The 20,197-nt window shown below is 41.5% G+C and overlaps 1 protein-coding gene across 1 annotated transcript; it reads right to left on the bottom strand.

Moving 5' to 3' along the window:
* Window positions 1-63: 63 nt before the first annotated feature.
* eppk1 (epiplakin 1) lies at window positions 64-17,805 on the bottom strand. Its single transcript, XM_037795637.1, has 3 exons — window positions 17,681-17,805; window positions 11,914-12,011; window positions 64-10,575 (listed from the first exon to the last, which is right to left on the bottom strand). Exon 3 carries the CDS (start codon window positions 10,559-10,561, stop codon window positions 1,019-1,021), a length of 9,543 nt encoding a protein of 3,180 aa, XP_037651565.1. The 5' UTR covers window positions 10,562-10,575; window positions 11,914-12,011; window positions 17,681-17,805; the 3' UTR covers window positions 64-1,018.
* Between the last annotated feature and the right edge of the window lie 2,392 nt (window positions 17,806-20,197).

Raw genomic sequence — 20,197 nt, forward strand, 5'->3', positions numbered from 1 at the left:
GCATGAAGTTCATATGTACACATGAAGTTCTAACAAAATTGTTGAAAGAAAGACAAGATATAATATTCATATCTCACTTGTTTATTGGGCCACACAAACAGTTTGAGCATGTTTTACATTAATACAAAAACAATAAGTGCATGGTTGGCTTGCAGGTGAGGTCAAAGCAAAGTTTACTTAAGAAACAAAAGATTTCAGAAAGAAAAGCTTTTCCCTAAATGATGTAATACATAACCAAGTCAAGCTTCTATAGGCTAAGTTAAAGTGTGCTCAGCTGAACCCTACATTAGTTTAAAAACAATCAAATCCATACATTCCACAAATAACATGACAAAACAGGGAAAATAAGTAGCAAATCCTAAAAAAAAGTTGATACCCCAGTTACAGCCATGTATGTAGTCAAAGAAGATCAGAATTAAGAAACTACAAATACCCTAAAAACAAGGAAAAGACAGAGGCCACACATATACTGTATTTTTTCAGTGTTAACTCATGTAAGTTCACTAGTCTTTTTTTTTCACAGCAGACATTTGACGTGTATAACTAAAAGCATTGTATATAGAATTTTAACATGGTTATTAGAAATGAGACCATTTCTGCACATACTGTGAGGTTTTGAGTCTATCCATTCTCAATTTTTCCAGATTGAGTTCATTTTAGGGTGTTTAATAATGGCTAAATTACAATTAGCTCAAAAGGTCTACATTGCACATGGTGATCAAAACTTGTAACCAAATCACCTTTTCCTATAATAGAATAGACCAATTTCTTTAATCCATTTCTAGCTCTCTTTTTCAACCATAAACACTAACAGTATTCAGCACAGTACAGTATACATGTATATTATTTTTTTTCTAAGGTTTCGTTAACAACCTAAAATGCATTTTTTTTTTTTTAAACATGCATTTTGTGACTAAAAGAAGAAATAGTACTGCAATTACGAGTAAACTACAAAGAAAGAAAATAGGATAATGCTGGCAAAAAACGAGCAAAGGCTTATGAAAAGCTTTTCTTTCTTTCACTTGTGCAAGGGGAGTAAACTGAGGCCGGTGATGGGATCTATGATGCACCTTTCGACCAGCTGAAGATAGGTGAGGTTCTCTTGTGTGTTGGGGTCAAAGAAGCCCTTGGTGTCATCATCAGGGTCAGACAGAATCTTGTTCATTTCTACATCAAAGTAACCTCTTGTGTACGCTACCTGAACAGGCACTCTGTGACTGTGCACTGGGTCAATTATGCCTCCGGTGGCAATTTGTGCTTCAAGGAGACGAATTCCATGATCTTTCACAATGAGATCTTTTTGCAAGGCCTGGAACAACGAAATTGTGTTTCCAGTGTGGGGATCTTTGTATCCTGTAACTGCCCTTTCTGCTGAAAGCAGTTTCTTTTCCCACTCACTGCCAACCACTTTTTGAGCTACAGCTTCCTCTACTGAAAGTTTCTTGTTGTTCACCGGGTCAATGACAAAGCCAGTGGCAGCTTGAGCCTCCAGCAGAACCAGAGAAGTACCAGGAGTCAGCAGACATTTGGTTTTGGCTTGATAGACACTCAGCGTCTCCTTGGTGGATGGCAGGTACACTCCTGCAATGCTGTTGGTCCCTTCCAGGTACTTGTGTACTGACTCCATTTCACTTACTTCTGTCACTGTGACTTTTCCGGTGGTAATTTTTCTGTAGAGGTCATCATCGATGATTTTTGATTCAAGCAACTCGGAAGCAGTGACATCCTTTCTGATTCCATGGAAGTTTTGAACATCAGTTGTCTCTGTGACTGTAGTGGTTATGGTAGATTTTGTTGTGCTGCTGTCCACTTGTGTTACTGGCGGTTGGCACATGACCATTGATGACGATGAGATTGTCTCGGTCTGCTGCTCAATGATTGTCAGGATGATTTCCATGAAGCGTTCGATTGTGATCGATCCAGACTTGTACTGCTGCACAAGCTCTCTCCTCTTCTCCTCAGTGATGTATCTGGTGTAGAGCAGATCCCAAAGAGACACCGTCATTCCTTGGTATTTCCCTCCTGCACTGGTTGTTGTTGTAGATTTCAGAATGAGTTTTGTTGCCTCATCAACAAAGAAATAAAACTCGCCTTTCTTCACAATCACCAGTAAGCTAAGGCCTGTGATGGGATCTGTGACACACCTCTCAACCAGCTGAAGATAGGTGAGGTTCTCTTGTGTGTTTGGGTCAAAGAAGCCCTTGGTGTCATCATCAGGGTCAGACAGAATCTGGTTCATTTCTACATCAAAGTAACCTCTTGTGTACGCTACCTGAACAGGCACTCTGTGACTGTGCACTGGGTCAATTATGCCTCCGGTGGCAATTTGTGCTTCAAGGAGACGAATTCCATGATCTTTCACAATGAGATCTTTTTGCAAGGCCTGGAACAACGAAATTGTGTTTCCAGTGTGGGGATCTTTGTATCCTGTAACTGCCCTTTCTGCTGAAAGCAGTTTCTTTTCCCACTCACTGCCAACCACTTTTTGAGCTACAGCTTCCTCTACTGAAAGTTTCTTGTTGTTCACCGGGTCAATGACAAAGCCAGTGGCAGCTTGAGCCTCCAGCAGAACCAGAGAAGTACCAGGAGTCAGCAGACATTTGGTTTTGGCTTGATAGACACTCAGCGTCTCCTTGGTGGATGGCAGGTACACTCCTGCAATGCTGTTGGTCCCTTCCAGGTACTTGTGTACTGACTCCATTTCACTTACTTCTGTCACTGTGACTTTTCCGGTGGTAATTTTTCTGTAGAGGTCATCATCGATGATTTTTGATTCAAGCAACTCGGAAGCAGTGACATCCTTTCTGATTCCATGGAAGTTTTGAACATCAGTTGTCTCTGTGACTGTAGTGGTTATGGTAGATTTTGTTGTGCTGCTGTCCACTTGTGTTACTGGCGGTTGGCACATGACCATTGATGACGATGAGATTGTCTCGGTCTGCTGCTCAATGATTGTCAGGATGATTTCCATGAAGCGTTCGATTGTGATCGATCCAGACTTGTACTGCTGCACAAGCTCTCTCCTCTTCTCCTCAGTGATGTATCTGGTGTAGAGCAGATCCCAAAGAGACACCGTCATTCCTTGGTATTTCCCTCCTGCACTGGTTGTTGTTGTAGATTTCAGAATGAGTTTTGTTGCCTCATCAACAAAGAAATAAAACTCGCCTTTCTTCACAATCACCAGTAAGCTAAGGCCTGTGATGGGATCTGTGACACACCTCTCAACCAGCTGAAGATAGGTGAGGTTCTCTTGTGTGTTTGGGTCAAAGAAGCCCTTGGTGTCATCATCAGGGTCAGACAGAATCTGGTTCATTTCTACATCAAAGTAACCTCTTGTGTATGCTACCTGAACAGGCACTCTGTGACTGTGCACTGGGTCAATTATGCCTCCGGTGGCAATTTGTGCTTCAAGGAGACGAATTCCATGATCTTTCACAATGAGATCTTTTTGCAAGGCCTGGAACAACGAAATTGTGTTTCCAGTGTGGGGATCTTTGTATCCTGTAACTGCCCTTTCTGCTGAAAGCAGTTTCTTTTCCCACTCACTGCCAACCACTTTTTGAGCTACAGCTTCCTCTACTGAAAGTTTCTTGTTGTTCACCGGGTCAATGACAAAGCCAGTGGCAGCTTGAGCCTCCAGCAGAACCAGAGAAGTACCAGGAGTCAGCAGACATTTGGTTTTGGCTTGATAGACACTCAGCGTCTCTTTGGTGGATGGCAGGTACACTCCTGCAATGCTGTTGGTCCCTTCCAGGTACTTGTGTACTGACTCCATTTCACTTACTTCTGTCACTGTGACTTTTCCGGTGGTAATTTTTCTGTAGAGGTCATCATCGATGATTTTTGATTCAAGCAACTCGGAAGCAGTGACATCCTTTCTGATTCCATGGAAGTTTTGAACATCAGTTGTCTCTGTGACTGTAGTGGTTATGGTAGTTTTTGTTGTGCTGCTGTCCACTTTTGTTATTGGTGGTTGGCACATGACCATTGATGACGATGAGATTGTCTCGGTCTGCTGCTCAATGATTGTCAGGATGATTTCCATGAAGCGTTCGATTGTGATCGATCCAGACTTGTACTGCTGCACAAGCTCTCTCCTCTTCTCCTCAGTGATGTATCTGGTGTAGAGCAGATCCCAAAGAGACACCGTCATTCCTTGGTATTTCCCTCCTGCACTGGTTGTTGTTGTAGATTTCAGAATGAGTTTTGTTGCCTCATCAACAAAGAAATAAAACTCGCCTTTCTTCACAATCACCAGTAAGCTAAGGCCTGTGATGGGATCTGTGACACACCTCTCAACCAGCTGAAGATAGGTGAGGTTCTCTTGTGTGTTTGGGTCAAAGAAGCCCTTGGTGTCATCATCAGGGTCAGACAGAATCTGGTTCATTTCTACATCAAAGTAACCTCTTGTGTATGCTACCTGAACAGGCACTCTGTGACTGTGCACTGGGTCAATTATGCCTCCGGTGGCAATTTGTGCTTCAAGGAGACGAATTCCATGATCTTTCACAATGAGATCTTTTTGCAAGGCCTGGAACAACGAAATTGTGTTTCCAGTGTGGGGATCTTTGTATCCTGTAACTGCCCTTTCTGCTGAAAGCAGTTTCTTTTCCCACTCACTGCCAACCACTTTTTGAGCTACAGCTTCCTCTACTGAAAGTTTCTTGTTGTTCACCGGGTCAATGACAAAGCCAGTGGCAGCTTGAGCCTCCAGCAGAACCAGAGAAGTACCAGGAGTCAGCAGACATTTGGTTTTGGCTTGATAGACACTCAGCGTCTCCTTGGTGGATGGCAGGTACACTCCTGCAATGCTGTTGGTCCCTTCCAGGTACTTGTGTACTGACTCCATTTCACTTACTTCTGTCACTGTGACTTTTCCGGTGGTAATTTTTCTGTAGAGGTCATCATCGATGATTTTTGATTCAAGCAACTCGGAAGCAGTGACATCCTTTCTGATTCCATGGAAGTTTTGAACATCAGTTGTCTCTGTGACTGTAGTGGTTATGGTAGATTTTGTTGTGCTGCTGTCCACTTGTGTTACTGGCGGTTGGCACATGACCATTGATGACGATGAGATTGTCTCGGTCTGCTGCTCAATGATTGTCAGGATGATTTCCATGAAGCGTTCGATTGTGATCGATCCAGACTTGTACTGCTGCACAAGCTCTCTCCTCTTCTCCTCAGTGATGTATCTGGTGTAGAGCAGATCCCAAAGAGACACCGTCATTCCTTGGTATTTCCCTCCTGCACTGGTTGTTGTTGTAGATTTCAGAATGAGTTTTGTTGCCTCATCAACAAAGAAATAAAACTCGCCTTTCTTCACAATCACCAGTAAGCTAAGGCCTGTGATGGGATCTGTGACACACCTCTCAACCAGCTGAAGATAGGTGAGGTTCTCTTGTGTGTTTGGGTCAAAGAAGCCCTTGGTGTCATCATCAGGGTCAGACAGAATCTGGTTCATTTCTACATCAAAGTAACCTCTTGTGTACGCTACCTGAACAGGCACTCTGTGACTGTGCACTGGGTCAATTATGCCTCCGGTGGCAATTTGTGCTTCAAGGAGACGAATTCCATGATCTTTCACAATGAGATCTTTTTGCAAGGCCTGGAACAACGAAATTGTGTCTCCAGTCCAGGGATCTTTGTATCCTGTGACTGCCCTTTCTGCTGAAAGCAGTTTCTTTTTCCACTCATTGCCAACCACTTTTTGAGCCACAGCGTCCTCTACGGAAAGTTTCTTGTTGTTCACCGGGTCAATGACAAAGCCAGTGGCAGCTTGAGCCTCCAGCAGAATCAGAGACGTACCAGGAGTCAGCAGGCGTTTGGTTTTGGCTTCGTAGATGCTCATAACTTTCTTTGTAGATTCAACTCTGACACCTGCTATACAGTTTGTAGCTCCAAGGTACTTCTGAATTGATTCCATTTTGTTAACATTCTCTTCAGTTACTTCCCCGTGTATAATCTGGGTGAAAAGCTCCTTTGTGATAATCTTTGACTCAAACAACTCACTGGCTGAGACCTGCTTTCTTAGTCCTTTGAACTTTTTCTCTTTGGAAGATACCTCTGTAATGATAACTGTGAGTATTTCAATGATCTCCTCTATTGTCATGGTTCTTGTCTTGTATTGTTGTATGAGCTGTTCCCTTTTTTGTTCTGATATGTATTCGGAGAGCAACACTTCCCACAGTGTCACATCCTTGTCTTTGAATTTCCCTGCATTCATGACAATAGTTTTGTTTTTGAATGCAAGCTCTATTTGCTCATCTGTGTGGAATACATGGGATTCCGCCTGATACAAGGGTAGAAGAAGTAGCCCAGTTTCAGGATCTTTCTCGCATCTCTTTGTCAGCTGAAGGTAAGAGAGGTTTTCTTTGGTGTTTGGGTCCAAGAATCCCTTTGCGTCATTAGTGGAGTTCAACAGAGTTTTGCTTATTTCTTCATTCAGATATCCCTTTTTAATAGCAACATGAACAGGTAGCCTGTGACTGTGATTCGGGTCAATGATTCCTCCAGTTGCTATCTGTGCATCAAGAAGACGAATGCCATCACTTCTTTGAATCAGCTCTTCATCCATGGCTTCAAACAGTGATATTGTTGCATCGTTGAATGGATCTTTATAGCCAGTGACGGCTCGTTCAGCTGAGAGAAGTTTCTGATATACATCTGGCCCAATAACTTTCTCTCTTGCTGCCTCATCAACACAATAGAACTTGTTTTTGAGAGGATCAATGACCCATCCTGTTGCAGCCTGTGCTTCAAGCAGTACAAGTGCAACGCCAGGTGTCAACAGTTCTTCCTGTTTTGCTTCATATATGCTCATTACTTTCTGGGATGGATGAACCTTAATTCCAGCAATGCTTCCGGTTCCCTTCAGGTATCCTCTCACAGTTTCGTTTTGGATTACTGCTTCAAGAGTGAGTGTTCCTTCTTTCACCTGTTTGAATGTATCTTCTTCAATGATATCAGAATCCAGTAGTTGTTGTGCAGAGACCAGTTTTCTCAGACCCATTATTGTTTTGGGAATTTCTCTCTTCTCCAATTTTTCAATGGTGGTAATCACTGATGTGATTATAGTTTGGGTGGTAATCTTCCTTGTTCTGTATTTTTCAAAGAATGCAAGCTGCTGATCCTCAGTAAAGTACCCAGAGTGAATCAAGTCCCATAGAGAAACTGATTTTCCTGAGTAGCGTCCTACCGATATGCTCACAGCTGTCTTGTCAAACTCTTGCTTTATCTCTGCGTCAGTGTACACTTTTTCCTTTGTTCCAGTAGCTTCTGATTTGTCATTCAGTGGCAGAAGAAACAGTCCTGTTTCTGTATCTTTTATACATCTACCCAACATCTCCATGTATGTCAGATTGTGTTGTGTCTTTGGGTCAAAAAAGCCCTTTGTGTCATCAGTTGGGTCTGATAGGATCTGATTAAGTTCTGCATCAAAATATCCTTCCCTGTATGCAGCCTCAAGAGGCAAGTGAAGACACTTCAAAGGATCAATGATGCCACCTGTAGCAATCTGGGCCTCAAGTAAACGCATGCCATGCTGCTTGACTATTAGATCCTTTTCCAAGGCTTGGAAAAGTGAGATCTTTTGACCAGTGTATGGATCTCTGTAACCAGTGACCGCCCTCTCTGCAGACAAAAGCTTTTCAAGCATATGTGGACCAATCACCTTTTCTCTGAGAGCTTCTTTCACTGTGAGTTTTTTGTTTTTCAGAGGATCAACAATGAACCCTGTGGCCGCTTGTGCTTCAAGGAGGCAGAGGGAAGTGCCAGGTGTGAGGATGCCAATTCTCTGGGCCTCATAGATGCTTAGTTTCCGATTGGAGGGTTGCAGTATCACCCCAGCTACGCAACCTTTTCCTTGTAGGTAGGCTCTCACACTGTCCATTTTCATCACATCAGTGCTTGTAATCTTTCCATCGATCAAACTGCTGTATGTTTTTTCATCCACAATTCCAACCTTCAAAAGATCCACAACAGAGACCTCTCCTCTGAGACCTTCAAAGTTCAGCCCTGCTTGCCGTTTTATCTCCTTACTTTCGATGATCTCTACAACGGTGATAATGAGGTGCTCAATTGTGATTTTCCTTGACTTGAAGAGCTTGAAAAACTCCTGTCTTTTGTCCTCCGTCACATACTCTGAATTGATAAGATCCCACAGTGTTGTGTTCTTGCCCTGGAACCTGCCATACTTCACAGTAACTGTTGTTGTTTTGAACGTTTCCCTCATATTATCATCTATGTTAATTCTGCTACTTTTGCTTTTGAGTGGCAAGAGGCACAGGCCTGTACTGGGATCTGTGACACATCTGTCCATGAGCTGCAAGTATGTCAGGTTCTCATGGGTGTTGGGATCAAAGAATCCTTTGGTGTCATCACTTGGATCACTCAGGATCTCGTTCATTTCCTCATTAAAGTATTCCCTCTTGTAGGCCACATGGACAGGAATACGATGGCTGTTCACTGGGTCAATGATCCCACCGGTGGCAATTTGTGCCTCCAGGAGTCGAATTCCATGGTCTTTTACGATGAGGTCTTTTTGCATGGCTTGGAACAAAGAGATTATCTTCCCATCATATGGATTTTTGTAACCAGTGACCGCTCTCTCCGCTGAGCGCAACTTTTGACACACATCGGCCCCCACAATCTTTGCTTTGATAGCATCATCCACTGAAAACTTCCTGTTTCCAATAGGGTCAATTACGAACCCTGTTGCTGCCTGTGCCTCCAGTAGAATCAGAGCTGTTCCTGGCATCAGCTTTCCTTTTTGTTTGGCCTGGTAGATGTTCATGACCCGAGAATCAGGAAGCAAAATGCCTGCAATGCTGCCTTTCCCCTGTAGGTACATATTTACATTTTCGTCTGCTATCACGTCCTTCACTGACATTTTTCCTTTATCCAGATCGTCCATAATCTTCTCACTGATGATATCTGCGTCCACAAGCTGTTTGGCTGTGACAGTTTCTCTGATGCCTTCAAAGACGGCAGTTGTTTTCACAGACTTTTCTATGACTTCCAGAATCATTGTGATGATCGTCTTGATATTGAGCTTCCCCTCTCTGTACTTTTGAATGATGTCTCGTCTCTGGTGTTCATCAAAGTAGTCTGACATCAGGAGTTCCCACAAAGATACTGTCATTCCCATGTACTTCCCACATGTCACGTTCACCTTCTCCTTTTTGAAGGCCAATTTCGTTTGATAGTCGATGAAGTTGAAATTCAGCCCATCTGACTTACCATGGAGTGGGAGGAGGCACAGTCCAGTGATGGGATCAGTGACGCACCTTTGCATCAGCTCAAGATAAGTTAGATTATCTTCTGTGTTTGGGTCAAAAAAACCCTTTGTGTCATCCCCTGGGTCATCCAGTATGGCGTTCATTTCTTCATCGAAATAGCCTCTCTTAAAGGCCACTTCTGTTGGTAGCCTGTGACTGTTGATCGGGTCTATTATTCCACCTGTAGCAATTTGCGCCTCAATTAGGCGGATCCCATGTTCCTTAACTATGAGGTCTTTTGACAGTGCTTGAAACAGGGATATAGTTTCACCTGAGTATGGGTCTTTGTATCCAGTTACTGCTCGCTCAGCAGAACGCAGCTTTGCATGATATTCTGGGCCAACAAGATTGTTTTTGATGGCCTCATCCACAGTGAACTTTTCATTTTCTACAGGATCAATCATGAATCCAGTCGATGCCTGTGCCTCCAGTAGAATTAGTGCTGTTCCAGGCATCAGTACTCTTTTTTTCATGGCTTGATAAATGCTCATTCTCTGATTGGATGAGAGTACAACAACGCCTGCGATACAGCTTTTGCCTTGCAGGTACTCTTTCACTGTTTCCATCAACATCACATCCTGTGTTGTGGTCTTTCCCTTCTGTAGGTCATCATATGTTTCTTTGTCAATGATCTTTGACTCAAGGAGTTCAGTGGAGGAGATACCTCTTCGCAGACCTTTGAAGGTGATGCAAACTGGAAGTAGCACAAGGCCTGTGTCAGGCTCCACAGTGCATTTCTCTAGTAGTTTTTGGTAGTTAAGATTTTCTTGTAAGCTTGGGTTGTAGAACACTTTGAGCTCTGACATCTTGTTATTGAGCAAACCTTTTTCAAAGTAGCCCTTTTGAATCGCAGACTCAACTGAAATATTTGACTTCTCAACCGGATCAAACAGGCCTTGTGTGGCGATCTGTGCTTCCAGCAGCCTCAATCCATAATCTCTTGGGACCATATCTTTTTGCATGGCTTGGAATACAGATATCATTTGGTTGGTGTAGGGGTCTACATAGCCACTGACAGCTTTCTCTGCTGTGAGGAGTTTCTCTCTCATCTCCGGTCCAACTATTCCCTCCTTAACAGCATCTATAACGGGAAATATTCGATTGTTTATTGGGTCTACGATGCCCACCGTGGCAGCTTGTGCTTCGAGCAGGGCTAATGCTGTTCCTGGCTTAAGAAGACGTTTCTTCATGGCTTGATATATGGTAATCTTCTCGTTTGTTTTCTCCAGCAATATGCCAGCCACAGGTCCGTGGACTTCTGTGTGGCCATTTTGCCCAGAGTCCATCTTGGCCTAAGGAGCTGAATAACACAGAAACAGTTGCTTAAATTGGTTTGGATATGTCATGCATTGTCGGTAAGTAACATTAAAAATATTTAGTTTTTTCACTACAAAATTTTATAGATACAGAGATTCTTATCAAGAGGTTAATTTACTGTTATATTAAGGTCACTTTGGAGGCTGAAGTTGATCTGTTGAGTTCTGTTACACTGAAAGGTGCTTCTACATTGCAACCTCCCGGTTTGAAAAGTGAAGCTAATGAGGAAGTGCCTTAAACTTGCATTCTTTCTAACAGCCAGCAGGGGGCGACTCCTCTGGTTGCTAAAAGAAGTCTGATTGTATAGAAGTCTATGAGAAAATGAGCTTACTTCTCACTTGATTTATTACCTCAGTAAACATTGTAAACATGAGTTTATGGTCTCAATCGCTAGTTTCAAGTCTTCTTCAACACAGCATGATGTTCATTTAGTAAATTATGGTCCCATTTAGAGTGAAATAGACCATAAAGCAGGGGATGCTTCAGGGCGGGGCTACCTTGTGATTAACAGGTCGCTACCACGGCGTTGTTCGGTCTGGGAGTTGTTTTCGTCTTAGAACTTTAACCCTTTCACAGTGTGTTTTATGTTCATGAAAGTTAATTTTAACATTTTGGTCACCTAAAAATGTCTTGTTCAGCATTCGATTGTACTTGTTTACTAGCTTCACCCTCTCCTGTTACTTCTGGTTGCAAAAAGCCAAGATGGCGACAGCCAAAATGTCAAACTCAAGGCTTCAAAACGACAGTCCACAAACTAATGGGTGATGTCACGCGACTACATCCACTTCTTATTTACGGTCTATGCTACTCAAATGTTTTCAGAAACAAATTGTGTACTGTTGTGACCAGGCTACAGTTGAAAACTGTCGAGTCACAACCAAGCACCGCCCACCGGCCTGAGCAAACTTTAGCATTTCACAGCTAAACAGTACACTACAAGATGTTTATTAAAACATTTGAGGCGAGAAATAGGCATTACAGTAACAGAATATTGATTCTTATTTGATCAGCGCTGCCTGGTTTGACAGTTTGATCGGAGTTTGTGAGTTTCGCGAGCAGTGATTGACAGCTGCGTTAGAGACTCCTCAGCACTGATTGGTTGTTTTACTTTGGGCACTTTGAGAAGACACTGAGGAACATTATTTTTTTTCATAGATTATCTCTCTCATGCACTACTGTCAGGATATAGTAAAAGTTTTATTAAAAAAATAACTTTTTATCATATTTGCACAAAGTTACCGACCGCAGCTTTAAAGACAGAGAAGTGAACCTGAATGGCACCATGAGATATGTTTTTCAGTATATGCTCTGTCTTCCAAACCTTTTAGTTTCCTTATGAGTCTGTGGGCAGCTTCAAATCCTCGGATGGTCCGGACGGGCCTTTCCAAAATCCTGGATAAAGAGCAAAGGTCTCCGTCCCTGAAGAGATAAGGCAAGTAAAAATTGTTTTATCAAATGTCTTCCTCAAAAGCTTGTTTATGATTTGACGTTATTATATTATACCTTTTATTGTTTTTTATCATGTACTCTAAATATTTATTGCACCTAGTTTATTTACTTGTTTTAAAGCAACACCATAAAATTCAATTGATACACACCAGATATCAGATTAGTTATCATCAAAGAAAGAGCAAGATTATAATACGGGTGATATTGTTACAACACTGGCTCTGCACACATTACACTCAATCAAATACAAATGCTCTTTTGCCACAAAAGTAAACTAACAAAAAATAGATTTTTTTTGTGAAATTAATAGTATTTCTAGTTTGACAGTACACAATTTATTTTGTGTAGATATAAAAGGTAATGTATGTTGGATATATGAATAGAAGTATTTATTTAGAATTTGATTTAAACAATTTGAAATATCTTTAATTCAATAAATAAAGAGGTCTACCTGGTGACCACCTCCCAGTAATTAAATTCAAATTTAGACCTTTATTCTACATATCTTACAGAATTTAACGACCTATTAAAAATATTTTTTGAATGCGTGGTCCAACTTTCTTCATACGTAATTCCTGCATTAGTACATGGTGCACATAGATAAAAAAAAAAAACATTTTGTAATTAGGGTAACATTTTCTTTTCATTTCATAATTTCCGTGCACAGATTGAAAATGAACTCCAACGCCAGTTCATGAACTTGTTTTACAAGCATCGTGTGTTTACTTTGGCACGACGAGGCGTAATGTTTCCAAACTGGAACAGCCAGATGCCCCGTGTTGTAGCGACAGACATGAAACCCAAACACTGTGCAATTCTTAACCCTTAAACCTCATCATTACAACTCTCAATGTTCAACCATCCTTTTACCCTCTGTTTTTTGGTCTCCACCACCTCCTAAGGGGGAAATAACTGGCTCTTTAGCTGCTAAATGCTCCTCTGTGTTCACCAGCTAGTGGCTAACTTTGTCTATCGGCTGTTTAGTGCTGGGCAGGTAGTGTGCAGTGGTTATTTTAGGTGAAAACACATGCCCACCGCTGCTGCTGAAACAACTTTAATAAGAGCAATAAAAGTGAACCAGAACAATACGCTAAAATGCTACTTAGAGCTGCTAATTTTCAACATCAACATTTATTTGTAAAGGCCTTTACAATAACCAAAAGGTACTCAAAGTGCTTTACATTAACATCAAGAAATAACAGGAATAAAAACATAACATATCATAAAATCATAAAAAGGTACATAAAAAGCATAAGGAAAATGTCACAGCGCTACTAGGTATTAAAAGCCAACCTAAATAAAAAGTCTTGAGCTTAGATTTAAAAAGTATTAGGTCAGTGACGTATATGTGTATAGTGGGTATATCAGGGGGTAACTTGTTCCATAGTTTAGGAGCAACGACAGCAAAAGCACAATCATCCCACAGCTTAAACCTCGACCTCGGGACTTGACCCGATGACCGCAAAGCCCTGTTATGCTCGAGGAGGGTTAAAATCTCGGACAAATAAGGTGGGGCAAGGCCGTTAATTGCTTTAAAAACAAACATCAAGAGCCTAAAATAGATTCTAAAGCGAACTGGAAGCCAATGGAGTGAGTAAAGTACGGTGGGTGATGTCTTCACGTCTGGAAGTGTTAGTTAAAAAGCGAGCAGCAGCATTTTGCACAAGTTGTAGGCGCGCGAGGGAAGACTGGTTGAGACTAACATACACATTTCACTGAGAGAGCTTCCTTTCACGTACAAGTAGTCATGCGATCCATTATTAATATCAAAACATTGGTTATAGCCGCTTAAAGTTGAAGGGGAAACTTAAACATTGACGGCTCAATTCCCCATCAGTTAAGTCAGTAAATTACATTTCTCAACTCTCAACTCGAGAACACAGTTTCAACACTTCCAGTACTGTTAAATTACCTCATACAGTTAAGTTGTAAGGAGTAAACCCAGTGGCCTTTTCCACCCCTTCTGTTGATATGTTAATGACTGTGTTTTATATGATAGATGACTTCATTGCCTCCAGCAGGAGTGAAGATTTCACTCTCAGAAAACAGGATGTGGAGGGGAACACCCCCATGACGTTCACAAACCTGCTCCCTGTTTTAATGCATAGAGGTTAAATCTAGACAAGGCTCTATTCTTTACATTATTACGTCCAAATGTTACTCACTGTGTCAGAAAATCACTTCAATTAGTTTCACTGAATGAGAAATTACTCATCTGCCATTCAAGCCATTTTGCACAATAGCCTGTGAGTATACCTTGGCGTTAAAAATGGGGCTCTCCTGTCATTTCTAATCTCAGTGGACTGAAGGTGTGTTCACGGTATGCGATGCTACACCTGTGAGGTCACTATGCTGCAGTTACAACATCATGGGCATGTCGTAACTGACTGAAGCCCGCGTATTTGTACAACATCAGTCATGCGGTGCTGCAGTGTTTCTGCCTGCAACTGCTGAATGTGTTCTTTGAAACCGTCACCCACTTTGTAAATGTTTGATCGTTCAGGTGTTGAACATGTACATTTATTATGTTGTGTTAGTTTGCTTATCATATCGTAAAAAGCAAATGTATTACCTGCATGGAGCTCAACAGTGTTGACATACTGTGGCTTCACTGTGTACTGAGTACCTAGTCAAATTCACTTTTATGGCCCGGAGGAGATAGTGTTGACAACGAAGTACACTTTGTGTTCTTTTTGTCTCAAGAAAAAGTGGCCACTTTATTAGGTACACCTGTGCAATGTAATGCAGCACAATACAACAGCTCTGCCATTACATCTATATTTACAAAAATCATAGTGTTACGCTTCTGTTGCCATCGTCAGAGATGTGTACCTTCAATTTATGATTAAGGTCAAAGTTAAAGGTGGTGTTGAACTGACGTGTTTCTGTTTTTCTGTCCCTGCCATGTAGGGGGGGGCCGAATTAGAAACACATATAAATATAATACAGTAACACCACCGCATTCAAACATATCATTTAATTAACACCTCTATGAAAGTGGCAACAAAGGCTGAATACTATAGGCGTCATAAAAGTAGACTTAACGGCAGGGCAGCTGTATTGGATTGCATTAGACATTACACGTACAGAGGTGTATATTTACACCTCAGTATCCGTTTGGAATCTATGACTAATGAAATCCTAATAAGAGCTGCAACTAAAGATTAATCTTAACGGTGGAAAAGTGGCCATCACAATCGTCTTAGAGCCCGAGGTGTGACGTCTTCATTTATATAAAATATATTTAATTTACGATAATGATAAACAAGGAAAAGCAGAACATTCTCACAATTAATATATATTTACTTGTAACAGGTCATGAGACAGCTAAATAACGTTTTCATTCATTCCTTCAGCCTACAAAGCAAATCCGGTTGCCTTTGACCTTGATTAGGTGTTTCACGACGTGGATGACTTTTAAAATACATTATATACTTCAAGAGTTTTATTTGTCACGTACTCATACAGGATGTGCAGTGAAATGTAAATGTATAACAGTAGTTTAATAAGGAAAATGGTGATTCATTATAAAAAGACTATAATGTATGTACAACTATGGGAATTATAATACAATATGATCATCGCAAAAAAAAAATGTCTGAGTCCATAGCAATTTCAAAGTGTTATGATACTTGCCCTTATAAGTCATTATAAACTGCTTTATAATGTGAATATTTATAAGGAATTAAAACTGATTCACTGACGTTGATTTATTGCAAAAAAAAGTGAAACTTTTCTCAAGGACTGCATAATGACTTTGACATGTAACGCCTACTTGTCTGAATGAGTTATATACGGCTTCCAACTGTGGTGTCAACTTAGCCAAGAATCTGTCTGAGTGATTAGAAGATGTTATTGTTGACGAACCAGCAGACCTGCTACCCGTGTGTCTGTGTTTACTCAACAATTCAAACAAGACAGCCTGATATTGCTGTTTGACATAACTTCAGACAACACCACATACATTAAAAAAGATATGTCCTCAGGCATTTATTACTTCCCCAAATTATCTCTGAACTGAAAATCTCTTTAATCATATCACACACATTTAGGCTACTCTGTGACCTTCTTTTGATAACTAATGTAATTATTAGGGCTGTCAAAGTTAACGCGATAATAACACGTCAACACGATATCGTTTTAACGCCACGGATTTCTTTAACACATTAAGACAACTTGCGAATCTTTAGGTTGTAGCAGCTCAGTTTTAAAGCTAGAGTGAAGATACCGGTATCATATGAAACTAGAAAACCGGAGGAATCCATCGGAGGTTAAATAACGCTTTAAAGTTACGCTACATTTTGGTGAGGAAAAACCGACACAGCCATTTTCACAGGGGTCCCTTGACCTCTGACCTCAAGATATGTGAACGAAAATGGGTTCTATGGGTACCCACGAGTCTCCCCCTCGAGAGGCGGCGAGTCGAGTCGGACTCCCGTGATTTGCATAAAGTAGACTAGCCCTCAACTTAATGCAAATAAGGAGCGGGCGTCGTGACGCTCCGTTTCTCGAATCGCGCCGCCACGCTGCCAGAGTGCATTGCACGGCTGCTTACATAGACAATGAATGGGAAGCGTGGAAAGGACGGAGCCTGCAGACACGTACCATGACACACTGTCACACTGACAGCTGTTGTTGCCTGTTGGGCTGCAGTTTGCCATGTTATGATTTGAGCATATTTTTTTATGCTAAATGTAGTACCTGTGAGGGTTTCTGGACAATATCTGTCATTGTTCTGTGTTGTTAATTGATTTCCAGTTATTAATATATACATACATTTGCATAAAGCCAAATTGATCCCATGTTGATAAGAGTATTAAATACTTGACAAAACCCCCTTTAAGGTACATTTTGAACAGATAAAAAATGTGCAATTAGTTTGCGATCAATCACAATTAAATATTTTAATTAATTGACAGCCCTAGTAATTACTAATGTAATATGTTTTCACTTCCATTCACTGAGCCTCCGCTGAACCCCCCTCTGGGGAGAGGCCCACCTCACACTTTGAACACCTCTGTTCTAGACCAATCTAAGATTTTACACCACTCTGCAAATTACCTATTTGTTCTCACATCTGGATTAGTACGCACAGCCTGTTTCATCATCTCTATGACACTCAAGTGTTTTAGGATTGCATTCTCAACACCGTCTCAGCAATAAAAGAAACAGGAATGAATGAGGCAATGCGGTATCATTTGTTGCGCAATAGTTTCTGTAGCTGTGGGAAAAGTATGATTGAAATTATGTGTGTCAACAGCCCCGAGGGGTGATGTGGAAACAGTGTTCAGCCTTGTCAAAAGCCTTGAAAGTGACACACAGGCTATTCCATGAAACTTTATTTTAACAAGTGTGGTAAGAGTTAATCAGTGAGGAATGTTTGCTTTCCCTTTTTATCAGAAGGGTGTTGTCTCACAGTGCAGGATACACAGAGTGGTTACTTCTCTTTTGATTATTTCAACACTATCTCAGTCCCACTCAAACAGAAACTAAGCTGCAGTTTAAATGTGCTTTTACTTCGGATTAAAGAACACCCTCACTGAAAGAATTCCTTGAGAAGACGTCTTTCTTTAGAAACAAATAAAATAAATGATTTGAATTTTCCATCACCAATCCTTAAAAAAATAATCTGCTCTTACCTGACGTTTGTAGAAAGTTCCACTCTGGTCGGTGCTGGTTAGCAGTCGGTCTCGGCCGGTGTGAGAGGGATTGGGTTGTTAAAGGTGCTCCCCAACAACTCAACACCAGTCGTCTGTGCTCACAGGTCATATATACAGCAGGTCCAGCTGTTAAGTCCCACCCCCTCCGGAGATACAGCCTCCTCTCCTCAGACTGCGAGGGAGTAACGGCCGGAGATCTCTTTGCTCTGAGCTCCGGATGCCGGGAATTCCTGCAGTCAACTTCCTCAGTGTCCATTGTGCTCTAGAACAATAACAAGTAAGCAGACTGATCCTGTCTTACTGTACTATAGGTGAGCAGATTTATTAAACTCACGTAACCAAGGCTCAAATGATAGATTGTAACTTGTGTGAAATATTATTCAGGGGTCTTAAACCCTCTTTGTCTTTTATTGATGGACATGTAAATGATTATTTTTTTGCATACATTACTAAAGGTGAGCAGCGATGCAGACGCTTATCTTCCTTATCTAAACGGCACAGGCTGTGACAAGCGGAGCCGGATGCCTGGTTGATTGCAAAGCTTTTGTCTTAGTGAGTGAACTTGCCCTCAGGTTTGGCAGGTTTTAAAGTGTGAATAACAGAGACTTGACGGGACAGTCAAAAGAGACAACCTGTATGGAAAACATCTGTTTTATACCGGCATAAACCAGATGTAGAGACATCATTCATCATGTAATGACGACACTGAAGTCGTACATTGTTCGATGAGTAATGTGCAGGTGGAAACATTTTGCCCAGGTGGCTTCAACTCCGACAGGTGATAACAAAGTTCCACTCAATCGAGTGTGAGAAGCAGGGCTGTCACAGTTAACACGATAATAACACGTTAACGCATATTTGTTTGTGTCATAGCCACTTTCAACAGGGTCCCTTGACCTCTGACCTCAAGATATGTGAATGAAAATGGGTTCTCTGGGTACCCACGAGTCTCCTCTTTACAGACATGCCCACTTTATGATAATCACATGCAGTTTGGGGGCAAGTCATAGTCAAGTCAGCACACTGACACACTGACAGCTGTTGTTTGCCATGTTATGATTTGAGCATATTATTTATGCTAAATTCAGTACCTGTGAGGGTTTCTGGACAATATCTGTCATCGTTTTGTGTTGTTAATTGATTTTCAATAATAAATATATACATACGTTTGCATAAAGCAGCATATTTGCCCACTCCCATGTTGATAAGAATATTAAATACTTGACAAATCTCCCTTTAAGGTAGACTTTAGACTTTATTGTCCCAGAGGGGGAAATTCTCTTCCACAGCACTGCACTTGTCAGACAACAACACACATGACAACACAGCAACAGCAATACAACAGAGACAACAACAACAGAAAATGACGGACAGCCGTACCTATCAAGCTTTTCCTAAAGCGAGCCCTGTTGCATGTCAGCGTTCTGTAAGTGTGCCCGGAGCGGGGCATTAAAGTAAAGTGGTGATTGAGTGGGTTTGTTATGTCCTGTGCTATTGAGATTGTAATGCGTGCAATGGCTTTGTTGTTTAGCCCGGTGAGGTTGGGTGTGGGGAGACCAATTATCCTGGAAGCAGTAGTTAGTTATGCGTGTGAGTTTTGCCCGGTTAGTGACGGATAACATGTTAAAAAAGCGGGTGGAACAGTACAGTATGATTGGCTGGATAATGCTCGGGTATGGCAGTAGGAGGAAATGGGGGGGGCAACATCAAGTCCTTTAAGTTTGCGGATGACTGATGGTCTTTGGTGGCTCCTTTTTTGAATGTCATTGGTGTGCTGGTCAAACCTGAGTTTATTGTCCAGAGTCACTCCGAGGTATTTGAAGCTGTCAACTACTTCAACCGTTTGGGCGTTGATGATAATGGGGTGCTGAGGTGAGGTGGGATCGATTAGTATTTCCTTTGTTTTGCTGACGTTGAGGTGAAGATGGTTGTCCTCACACCACTGAGTGAAGTGAGCAACTGTGTTGTGATAGTCCAGGGCAGACTTGTTGTCTATGAGTAGGGCAAGAATGGCTGTGTCGTCGTGAGTATTTGAGGTAGGTGGTGTTGGGTGACGAAGATTTGGTACATTTTGAGCAGATAAAAAAAATATTAATTTGTGATTAATCGCGATTAACTATTTTAATCGATTGACAGCCCTATAGTGAGAACACTTCAAGTTAGTGGCTCAAACTAACAGAAGGTTGTGCTTTTTTAAAATAACTCATTAGCTGATGCGTGGGCCATGATTGTGTTCCTCTGAAAAATACAAATCAAGTGTGAGTGATCAAGTCAGTAGATTGCACAACTCAGTGCTTTTCTTACCTGTCTTCTCACATTTATCTCAGAATCATCAGACGCAGGGTGCCATCGTTAAAGCCGGGGGTGGTAACAAACAAGTTTCTGCAGAAGGGATGATTTGTGAGAAGCACAGGAAGGGGGACTACATGTATCAACACACCTCTGAGTGACTTGGAAGCAGATTGATAAATTCTTCAGGGTTCACACTCTGACATT

This window comes from Sebastes umbrosus, chromosome 15 (assembly GCF_015220745.1).
Source record: "Sebastes umbrosus isolate fSebUmb1 chromosome 15, fSebUmb1.pri, whole genome shotgun sequence".
Taxonomy (NCBI): domain Eukaryota; kingdom Metazoa; phylum Chordata; class Actinopteri; order Perciformes; family Sebastidae; genus Sebastes; species Sebastes umbrosus.